Source organism: Neolamprologus brichardi, chromosome 18 (assembly GCF_056152115.1).
Source record: "Neolamprologus brichardi isolate AB-2024 chromosome 18, ASM5615211v1, whole genome shotgun sequence".
Taxonomy (NCBI): Eukaryota; Metazoa; Chordata; class Actinopteri; order Cichliformes; family Cichlidae; genus Neolamprologus; species Neolamprologus brichardi.
The window spans coordinates 19057029-19069079 of record NC_142121.1 but is presented as its reverse complement, the minus strand read 5'-3'; the positions used below and the strand labels follow the sequence as shown (position 1 = coordinate 19069079).

General features: G+C 39.2%; 1 protein-coding gene across 2 annotated transcripts in view; it reads left to right on the top strand.

The window, feature by feature from the left end:
* Positions 1-235: 235 nt before the first annotated feature.
* The window catches only part of asic1c (acid-sensing (proton-gated) ion channel 1c), a 109545-nt gene continuing 97729 nt past the window's right edge, over positions 236-12051 (top strand). For both annotated transcript variants that reach the window (XM_006786354.2, XM_006786353.2), the window contains exon 1: positions 236-1793. In XM_006786354.2, coding sequence (XP_006786417.1) covers positions 1239-1793 — 555 coding nt within the window. In that variant the 5' untranslated portion in view covers positions 236-1238. The remainder of the gene's footprint in view (positions 1794-12051) is intronic.

Below are 12051 nucleotides of genomic sequence, written 5' to 3'. Positions count from 1 at the left end.
CACCATTGAACTTAATATGTGCATCGATGCAGTAAACAACCTGTGGCATTGTTTGAGCAAGTGCGTTGATGACACAGTGACTGGACAGTAGGTAGGAGCAGATTAAGGAATAATAACACAGTGATGGTGATGTCCAGATTGAGAGACTCCCCTTGTGAGCACAGAGACACAAACAAAGCAGCCATTCAGCAGTGGAATGGATCCTGACTACTAAAGAGGAGGAGAGAGAGCGAGAGAGAGAGAGAGCAAGAAATGGGGGAGTGGTGGGAGAGAGAGAGGGAGAGAGAGGATGCGAGAAAGAGAGTGAAAGGCTCCACACGGCAGAATATAAATCTGTATGTTAACAGGACTAAAGCTTGGGGTCTTAGAGCGGCTTTAGCGGTTATGCTGGTGGGGGGTGATCGTAAAGCGTCAAGAGGTGGTCATCCCTATTAACTGAAGATCTGTGCAAATAAGGAAGTGGAACCCGTGGAATCTGTGAACGCCGGTTGTCAAGCACACTGGTGGGCTGGTGGGAGGTCTCTGACCCCCTCATTTTCATTTCTGGAAGAAAAGAGAAGCGCAAAAGAGACACGAGGGAAAAAGCAAGGTGGCAGCGAGGGACCAGTGAGCCATTTCTCTCTTTATTACCTTCATTCACAAAACCATTGCATCCCATTATCATAGCGATGTAGAGGCATTCTCTCCGATTGGAGGAGGAAGGGTCCCATTGACTGCTCAGGCTTAGCACCTCTCTCCAAACGCTAGCCCTTTTCATTGCAGTGCCCACCCCCCCTCATCTCTCGCCTCTATCCTTACGCCTGCTATATTCTCTGTTCTTTCTTTTCTTGTCCCTTGTATTCTTCCTTTTCACACGACTCAGGAATCAGGAGGCATTGCGTTTGGGTAGAAGTGGCTGTTTCTGTCATTGTGTTTGGTGCCGTTACAAAGGACAGCTGAGCAGGGAGTGTGAGAGACAGCTTTGGAGATAATAAAACAGAAGCCTGAAAGAACAGGGGAGACCTGGGACTACAAGAACAGCTCAGTGGAATGCGAACTGTCATGAAAAGAAAACTGTTACAGAGACTGGCAACCCTTTTAAAGGTGGCTATTTATTGAGACCGTTACCACTTCTTGAGGGAATAAAGAAGCAGTGTGGCAAACCAACACTGCTGGTTGGTTTCTGCTATTCTTGTTGCTAAGCAAAGTCTCTAACCCGAAGTTCTTGGGGTGACAGTGCTGAGCATCACTCTACAGCCATGAAGGGAAGCTCAGAGGAAAGCATAGAGAGCGTCAGGCCCTCCAACCTGCAAGCTTTTGCTAACATGTCCACCCTACATGGCATGAGTCACATATTCGCTTATGGGCACATGACATTCCGCCGATTTCTTTGGACGCTTTCTTTCTTGGGTTCACTGAGCTTATTGATGCTGGTCTGCATGGATCGGGTGTCATATTATCTGGAGTATCCTCACGTCACTAAGCTGGACGAGGTGGCGGCAACAAACCTCACCTTCCCAGCAGTTACCTTCTGCAACCTCAATGAGTTCCGCTTCTCCAAAATCACCAGGAATGACCTCTATCATGTGGGAGAGCTCCTGGCCCTCCTTAATAATAACTACCAAATAGCCAACCCACACCTGGCTGAGCCTGAAGTTCTGGCCGCCTTAAAGGATAAGGCAAACTTCCTGAACTTTAAGCCAAAACTGTTCAACATGACTGATTTCTATAACCGAACTGGTCATGACATCAGTGACATGCTGCTGCAGTGCACCTTTCGAGGAGAGGACTGCCACCCGGGGAACTTCACCACAGTAAGTAGCCAGGGGTTCTTGTGCTTGTCCTTTAAGCTGCTGTAATCCTGTCTCGTTTCCTGCTCGTTTTGATAGTCTGTCGCTTTATTTTGCATCTGGATAAGTTTAGACCCAGTTTCAATGTGACTTTGCAGTTTATTTGGAACAGATGTCTTGCTTTAGTTTGTGTTTTTACTACTCTATAATGTTATGAATTATATCTTTAATAAGGATAAGGTCCTGAGGTGAGATACTGCTATTACTTGCTCAGTGATCTCAGAAGACAGTTTGATTTCCAAGAATACAGAAAACATATGTAGTGTGTGTGTTCATCTTGAAGGAACCTATATTTTCCATGATGGGGTTCATTGAGGTCAGATACACAGTTTAAGTATGCACGTAAACCTTTGTTTGGGCAAATCAGACACTTTAGTCACAGTGTTGAAATTAAGCCTCTTAACTGATTATTATTTTGCAGCTGTTTTGTATTCAAATGTTATCTGTTGTTGCTCTGAGTGATCTGTTTTCAACAAGTAATTTCTCAATTGTCACACAAACAATGCAATGTAACAGATTTATTTTTGTTTAATTTGAGAAGTTGTTCAGGAGAGGTGTTCTGATGCCGAGCTATCACCAAGCATCCATACTCTGTCCTTTGATTCATTCCACACTTCATTTGGCAGTCACACACAAACTCTTCATTTACTATTCGGTATGAATGAAATTCACTAAACTGTAAAGTGCCCTGCTTGTGTGGTAATAGGAGACCCTCATTCATTTTAAACATTGTGTATAGTTGGTAGGAAAGGGAATAATTGTAATAATAAAGTCATTTACAGAACATATGCTTTGTTCAGCCATTTAGAGTGACAGACTTAATTATTTAAAGCAGAGACCTGGATCCAGGTAATATGAAATAATTGCCTTGTCCAGATGTTTAAATCTGTCAGGTGAATCGAGTTGACTGGAAATAAATTGTAAGAGTGGAACAAGTAGGCAGTTCTGTCTGGCATCAGCTGATGCAATGATGTCTCCTCAAAGATCTGAACACACCCAAGGACTGCAGCTGCGTTACACTGTGAAATGTGTCTGCATGTTCTTAAAGAGTGACTCCTGCACAGGCAATGTGTTCTTACTGTTTTTCATTGTGGTTTACTGGAATCCCAGTTTATTATTGTGATTAATATTATGCTCTAAGCATTTTCCATATAAGGCAACCTGTGATCTCCCTGTTTGCTGTTGTCTAGTGCGTTGATGCAATTTCAAGCTTAATCAGCTTGTTTAATTGTTATTAGCTCATTTTGTCTGAGTGAAAAACAGACCCAAAAAGCAGCGAAACCTTGGCTTGGTCTGGTGTAGCCATTATTTGATACAAAGTAGACTTCTGTACATGGGCCAGTGAATAAATAAACAAATAGGTGCAGCCTAGGGATAAGCTGCAATATCAGCTGTCTCTGTTTCACTCCCATTTCCTTATTTTAAGGTATTTTACTATTCTCAGAGTGCCCGTGTCCTTTATTCCATCTCTTGCAGTGCAGGTTTGATAGAGTAACACTTAACTTACACTAAACTTGCTAATCTTTCAGTTGAATCTATCCACTCAGAAAAATATGATTGCTTATCTATGTTGTATCTTTAATCAACTCTGAAATAACTCCCTCCCTTCAAGATGTCCAGTTTTTAAGTGAGTGATGGTACTATCTTCAGAGTCAATCATACTTCTTCTCTGCTGAAGGAGGAGATAAAACCCAAATGTAATATTGCCTTTCAGGCTTGCTTCTTTTCAATTTATGTCGCAAATATTGCGAACTGGGGATGTCTCCATTTACATGTTTGTTTCTGAGCAGCACTCAAGAGTGTCTTGAGAAGCAAATCGTTCATGGGAAGCTAATTGCTGTTGTACGGGTTGATTGAAAATGCTTGCGGCGTCAAATGAGCTGTTAGAAAAATTTAATAACTTTGGTTATGCTGCACGTTGGTTTTTCGTTGCCAGGTAAGTATGGCAGATCCAACAGTAAACTTCCACTTGGCTGAGGATAGGTGTGCCATATTTAAGCAGTCTTATTTGTATCCATTAATCACTGTTGTATGTTGTTTGGATGGACCGGTCAAAGCAGTGCAACACCCCTCGGCTGTGCTCTGAGTGGTCGCAAATGGGTCTGTCAGGACTTGGATGGGTGACAGTATGCCATACCCATCTAGCAGAGTGTTTGTTGCTGTATCTTTGAATCATCTCTCACAAGTAAGTGCAGAAACTGCTTCCTGCTCACTAATAGAGTGACTAAGTTCATAACCTGCTTCAGTGCACTGGATGCTGCGAAAAGACCCAAATTAATCATCAAACTCGTAAAGCAGGTTGGATTAGGCTGGCTTGATATCATAATATATCATCATTGAATTTATTTGTTTTTTTCTTTTTAAAAATCAGTATTGTGGTGGCTGTAGCTTATATTCAAATTCCCCCCACAGACATGTTGAGAAGAGAGATTTACAATGCAAAGGACAGTGGGAGTGATGAGCTTTGACCTTGAATAAATGAAGGAAGAATCCCATTAAGTCCCGGTGATGATGCAGTTGGGAAACAAAGCATTCAAGATGTTTTGCATTGTAATGGATTGATGGGCAAGAGGAGAATGGTAATTTGTATTTTGAATACTATTAAAAACTTTAATCCCTTGTAATGATTTTATGAGGCATATATTAGCAGTTTTGCAAAGAATTTGGATTCTTCTTGTCTCATTGTTTCCTGCATTTAAAATTTAAAATAGCTGCTGCAACACTGACAAGCTTTTTTAGTTTGAAATTCAGGGAAGTTTCAGTTTCTTTGGAAGTATTGTGCACTTTGAGTATCTGCAACCTTGAGTCTCGTGCTTAAATTCATTGTAAAGTGAAGTAAAAACATTCTCATTATAAATCCCACCTCCTAAAGTGATCTAATATGCAATCATATCTAAAGAGAAATCCCCTTTTAAAGTTTAATTTAACAAACTGGGACTTATTTATGTCTATATTTATTTGTATAACAGAGTTATATTTCTAATCGAGTTTAAAAAGGTGTGTTCAAGAAAGTGACCTTTTTCGAAATGCATTTATTGAGTTGCTGCGACTCTGTAAGACCTATGACTAACACTATGTAAATGGCACCTTGGTCGATGATACACTGCAGCTAGTGAGCAAGAAGTTGATTATCATAATCTGATGGTGTGGATGTAGTGCTCCATTCTTAAGTCCTGACAGGTTATGACAAGTCCCCATGGGCTACATTTCTGTCAATTTCTTACAGAGTGTGTGAAATCTGTATTCATCATCACATTCTGCTGAAGCTCAGTCTTTAAGATGTGAGTTGTCTTTCATCTTATAATCCCGATGACAGTGGGTGCCAAGGGTATAAAACACGGCCAGGCTGACACTATACGACTTGGTCTAAAAGGTCTAAAAATTTGGAAGAGGTCCTCGAGTCTAATTTTCTGCCTATGAACAGCCTGACGCTGGAGACAGACAGTATTTTCAGGCTGTTGCATTGTTGGAATATACATGCGCTGTATGTCAGCTTTTGTATTTATATTGGCTGATGGGTTCAAGTGTCATAAAACCAACTTGAAGTCATTAAAGATTTTCATTATTTCCCTGTTTGTTGAGCAGGTTCTTTTGTTTACAGTACTCTGCGACAGCTGAGTTGGCGGAGTAAAATATCACAGTTCAGCAGATGGTGATGCAGATTCTGTTACTAATAACTAATGATTAGCTATAAAAACGCGGCAATATGTGTCTTTGTCCCAAGTGTTTAACAACCTAAAAAATATCAATATTTCATTTTTTTTATATATCGTGAAAAGGAATCAAACTGAAAACATAACACTGACATGTTTTCTCCTAATAAATGTATTGTTTCTGACTTTCATACATAATTATCTAACATTGACTAGCTGCGTCTTCCTGTCTAACAAATGTTCCTGTTACAATTAGGTCCAAAATTGAATTTATTTTACACCTCTGTTCACTACCAAAGTGGATTTTAAATTAAACAATCAAGTTATGATTGAAGTGCAGACTTTCAGCTTTATTTCAAGAGGTTTAACCAAGAAAACAAAAAAAACAAACAAACAATCCATTAGCTGTTCAGGAATTACAGTCATTTTTTTATACATGGTCTCCCATTTTCAGAGGCTAAAAATTAATTGAACATCCTAACATATTTATTTATGTAACCAGGACTGTATTTATTTGTATTTAACAAGAAATGTGTGCTTTATTGGGTTTAGATCAAGTGACTAGTTAATCTTCTACTGAAGAATGAGAAACTCTTGGATTGGTTTTGATTTTGCTTTGGGTCATTATCCATTTGCTCTGTGAAGCTCTTTGCATTCAGCATTTGGCTGAACTTCATCTGAGTGTAGCCCTGCACACTTCACAGTTTATACAGCCAGCTCTATTATCAATAAACACTAGTGGCACAGTTCCACTGGCAGTCATACATGTCCACACATGTCCAATACCATGTTTAACAGATAATTCGGTGTGCTTTTCACCTCTCATCGCTCTGGTACAAGCACATTTTGGTTTCATTGGCCTATAGAGGTTTCTTTAAAGAGCCAGGCTCTTTTAGCCTTAATCTGGCCTTCCTATTCTTGAGTGTAGCCAGAGGTTTTACCTTGTTGTAAACAGTCTTTATTTCCATGAAGGCATTTCTTGATTGTAGACTTTGGCAGTGATACACTTGCTCCACAAGACTGACATCATTAGATGTTGTGAAGTCATCATCCACTTTTGTCTTCTGTGGACTTTCTGAGCTCTTTGGTGTTGCTGAGTTTGCCATCGCACTCACTAAAAAAAGAACTAGATTGTTGATTTTGCTATCTTTATTGTAGTTTTTCAGCCTAATGATGGCCCCGCTCACTTGCACTGACACCACTTTAGATTTCATATTTAAAATAAGAGTAAAAAGCTAAAAAAGTAAAAAAAACTAATTCAGCACTTTGAATCTGATTTTATGTCTGCTTCACTTATCATGAAATAACAGGGGAATCTGCCTCACCTGGACATGAAACTCCTTGTCAGTCAATTGCCCAATTAATTTGGAGCCTTTGAAAAGGGGGTGCCATGTATAAAAATGGCTATAATTCCCAAATAGCTACTGCAATAATTTCTGAGACCCCTTGAGTTAAAGCTGAAAATCTGCACTTGAGTTAGATGATGATTTTTTCCATTTAAAATCCACTGTGGTGCACAGAGGCAAAACTACAAAAAATGTGTCTCTGTCCAACACATTTTGGACCTTACTGTATTTAAGAAAAATGTCCCAGCTTTTAAATCTGTGTATGATTCTATCATTTATATTTGCTTCTGTTTATTGTTAAATGCTCTTACAATCTATTTATTGGAGCATTTTCATTAAAAACAACTGCCAGTGTAGCTAGAAACAGTGCTGATGACCGCAGTATGAGTACACAAACATAACGGTGAAGGGTGATAATTATGTGATTCATTACTATGCATTCTGCTTAATTATTACACACAGTCCTTGAATCCATTATAAGATTTTTCATTAGTATAGCTTTGTAACTGAACATTACATCACTGCTTTTCCTGCTGTGCCTGCTGTCGATGTGACTTTTGGGCTCCAAAATATTTGTATTGATTGCTAAAATCCAGCACCAGACAGGCTTATTTCAGCGTGCATGCTCAGAATTTTATTTGCTTATCTTCTTGTCGTATGTACATGCACATAAACACAGGGGCTTGTCTGCAGTCAGAAACATGGCAGCTGACACTGCCACATGAAGCCTTACGTACACACACAGAGAGCAAGCAACAACACTTCACAAAACTGCTTCCCGTAAAGTACAAATTTTAGCAGTAAAATATCAAGCTGCTCCAGCAGCCACCGAGTAGACCTCCTGTAGTCTTTTTGTTAAGTGGGTATGTGGGCTGACTGTGTGGAACAAAGCTATCCTCACTCTTCAGCTGGACAGAACGAGTAGTCTTTAAATCTGCATCATTAAGCCAATTGGATTTAGAAGGGGGAAAAAAACTAAATGTGTGTCTCCACGCTGTGCTACTAGCTGCTCGGCAACAGCAGCTGATATGTGAAGGGGAAGCGGCAGTGTCAGGAAAGAAGAAAACAAGACGCTCCACTGAGTAATGTTTCATGAGTTTTATAAGAGGTGTTGAGTTATGAAAACTTATCAGAGTGTAGCAGACACACTCTGTATAAACTCAGGAGAAGATGGAGATGGGAAAAATCAGAACATGGGCATGTCTGAAAAGTAAGATAAATTGATGTTTAAATATGGCTAAGGTGCCGTGCATTTTTTCAAAGAAAAATCTGTGAGTGCCGCTGTGATTCTCAGAGCTGACAAAATAGAATATATTCTTCCCCTTTTTAGATAGAAGCTTGTGGGATTTAACACATTTCCACGTTAAAGCGATCCTCATGTCACTGTGATGTGCCGGTTCCTCATGTGGATACACACAAGGAAATGTGCTAAGAGTTATTATTTTTATGGTCAAATATCAGCCACGCGTACTTTTTCAAATACACCACAGTCACCAAGAAATACGCAGAATGGCACATGGGCATATTTTCTACAGCAAGCCTAATTGGAAGCTTATGTGGGGATAAAGTCAAGTCAAAAGTCTGTGCACATGGTCGGCTTCATGAAAGTAAAGATGAGTTGCTGGGACTAGTGGTCAAAGAAGTAAAGTTTCAACTAGTGTGCAATTTAACGTCACTTTAACATTGGCTTCTACTTCGTGTTTGATGAACAACAGTATTTCAGGAAGGAAATAGGCCTTTTCCCCCTCAATTATTTAAAAGTAACAACCCAGATCTAAGAATAAATCCACGATACCTTGAAAAAAAAGAAAAAAATTGACAGGCCATAAGAAAAAAAAATATCATTACACGTGAGGCATTTACTTTAGAGTTCATTAATGTTCAGCAGTTTGAAGCATCTCCTGAAATTCACAACAGGCAGAGGTGTTACAAAGGCTTTACCTGCCTCCAGGCAGAGGGGCTTACTGTCTACCGCCCTAAAAATAGACATATTTATCATCAGTGTGTATCTTGGAGAGAAAAGATGTAGCCAGTAGTAGCACAATTGCACATTTAATATAGGGAGTTAACTGCTCATTGGAGACAATGATTCCCTAATTTTGTCCTTTAAAGCAGTGCAGTGTGCTATTCTGTACAGAAGCACTGTCCTGAGGATAAGCTCAGTGTACAAGCACAAGTTCAGTTATCTTCTGTCTCCCTTAACCTGTAAGCTTTATGGAATACTATAGAACTAGATGAAACACTGACATCAGGCTAATTGTGCAAATGCACAATGACAGAAATGAAGCAGATAGCACGTCCAGCTACAAAGACACCGGCACAGCTCTGACTGCAGGCGAATCCATCCTGGGACATCTTTGACCCTGGCTTTGGTTTTCTCATAATTACCGGTTTTTGTTAGTTTTTTTTAAACATTATACTGTCCCATCACATTCACATGTTTATGTTATCCGATAAATAGGCTTTATTCATATGAGATAAACACATTATTTTCTTTTGAAACATCAGCAGTGACATTTTTCAATATGACAAACGTTTGGCAGTGTTGTCTCAGGAAGGCTGAAACTGTCTAGCCTGGATGCAGTTTTTGTCACTTCTCCCACCGAAGATGGCTATTCTCGTCTGCATTCCAGTCGGTCCGTTCACTGAGCTTAATGTCTGCCGAGATTGCTTCGTGTCAAAGCTCGCATTTGGCATCAGCAGATAACGTTAGTTATGACAGCCTACAGCTTCTGCAACCAAATGGCACGTGTGCTGTAATATTCTGTGCAATGCTCTTATTAATCAAAAGTTTCTTCTTAGTGACTTTAGATTACACAAAAGGTGATTTCTGATATAAACTGTTTTATTTATTTATTATTTAGACTAAGATGATGCTAAATTAGACTTGGATCATCTGAAAATTATTTGTTCTATTCAGTCCTCAGTATAATGTTGAAACACACAAAAGGAATAGGAGTATTTATAGTTTTGTTGATAGAAATGTTCACTTCATCTAGAGGCAGTACTTCAGCACTAGTTTAGATAAATTGAGATAAACAGAAGCTGAAGTACCAAGCCGAGAACTTCTGGTAAGTTGCAGTTATCATATATAAAATGCTGATGTTGATACGAGAAAGGCTGGCATTCTTCTTGGAGACTTTAACAATGAGAACTTCTCAGAAGTGAACTGAAAGATGAAGCAAATAAAATAATCAAAGTAATGCAAGCATAAAAGCTCTTCTTTGATGGGCTAATACTCATAGCCAAGGCTAAATAATGCCATGGCTTGTTAGAACAAATGTTAGGAGACAGGTATACGCGCTCCAAAGCAATTTAAATGGCTGACAGCTTCATAAATCTCATCTTCTGGATAATTTTGCAGCATCCGATCAGGAAGAGTTGTCTCTGGCCATTACATGCCCTTCCCTTTGCGTCCACTGTCCCAGTCACTTATGGAGTACCTCATGGCTTTAGTTTAGGCCCCATTATATTGCCTTTATAAATATATACCTTTAGGCTCTGTCTTCTGCCATCAGAATCACAAAAAATGCAAGAACGCTGAATGACAGCAAGATGAAAATAAATTGACTTGGTGTTTTCCCCCAAAATTGTTACTCTTGAATCCAACCTGGGGTGGCTGCGTAGCGGTACATTTTCTTTTTTTCTTTTTAAACTTGCTGTCATTGTTGATCGACACTGTAATCTCACAAACAAATGACCTCTGTGATTCTGCTACTGAGGCGTGTTGCTAAAATGAAGTAATCTCTGTCAGCGATATGAAAATTTTTATGGTCGCAGCTCGTCAAGGCTTTGCAACTGTATCAGAGTATTGGCCAGTCCCAGCTGTCTGGTCTAATCAGAGCTGGTCCAAAATGCTGCAGCAACACTCCTAACAGAAAAACAGACTGCATTACAGCGATATGAGTGGCCCTGAACTGGCACCTGATTCTTTTATTGTACTTTGTTAGGAAATAATCCAGGCTTCTTAGATGCTCTAATCATTTGCTTTCATTTAACCACAGTTGAGGCTAGTGGATAAGGGTAATCATGACAGTGGCAGCTTTGGAATAGCCTTCAGCTTTCAATCAAACACTTCCCCTCCAGTGATACATTCATTCAGTTTGATTAGTTTTTTAGTATCTTATATTTATTTCTTTTACAAATTTCATTCTTTTATCCTTATATTTCAGCACATATTTATGAATGCTGTGCACAGCATTTTGCCACATTGTCATTTTTAAATGTGCTAAATAAATAGCGTTTGTTTGTTATCTGCTACTTTTTGTATTGAGGTTTGTTATGCAGTAGAACATGAAACTTCTATTTTATAAAAGTCTTGAAGTGGCATCCCAGGCCCTACTTCTTTCTATAAAATTGACCAGGTCGTGAATTAACATTTACATTAAAGAGATTTCTCAACAGGAAATTTATATCTGTGCTCTGAAACGTGAAAATGGGTATTTGTTCGAGTATCACTCCCCCTGAGAAAGATGACACCACCAGAACAACAGCTTACACCTTGAAGCTATGTGTTGCGCCATTATATCTGCAAATGGAAAAGAGCACGACTCATTCAGTTTGCTTGAGGCTGTTATTGTCATGAATTTTTGATCCATGTGACCCTAGGTAAAGTATTATCACTTAATTAAATTATTTGTAGGACTGTGTGTTATTACTGCAGAGAGTACAATCATTTATACAAAAAGCAAAGGGTAATCTAGTTTAGTTTACAATATAACTTGGCTGTACTGAACAACAGATACACAGAGGATGATGTTTCTTTTTAAAAAGGAGAACTTCTATACTTTTGGCATTGCATAAACGCAATGAGCATTTTGCACCTTCTTTTTGCACGAGTGCTTTATTTTCCATTAACATACAGCAACACAATGAGAAAGGACAAATGAGTATGTCTCTGCGTAAATTGAAGTTCAGAATCTTTATTAATTTCCACCACATTTGGCCCAGAGGTTGAAAATAGGCTACTCCTTTAGTCCCTTACATTACATTACATTACAGTCCATCAGTGAACCAGAATTGTGCTAGAAGTCATTACAGCTGTCATTACCGTGATTGTGACCTGTGCTGCACCATTATAAGCAGGGCTGCATTTCCTTGCTCATTTACATTCATGGGCAGTTGTGGTTTGTTTATCTTTTCCTAAACCGGATTACTGTTTATAAGGGCCAAGATGTCAACATGTCTTGTCTGTTTTGTACAAGCCTGGTTTATGACAGGGTA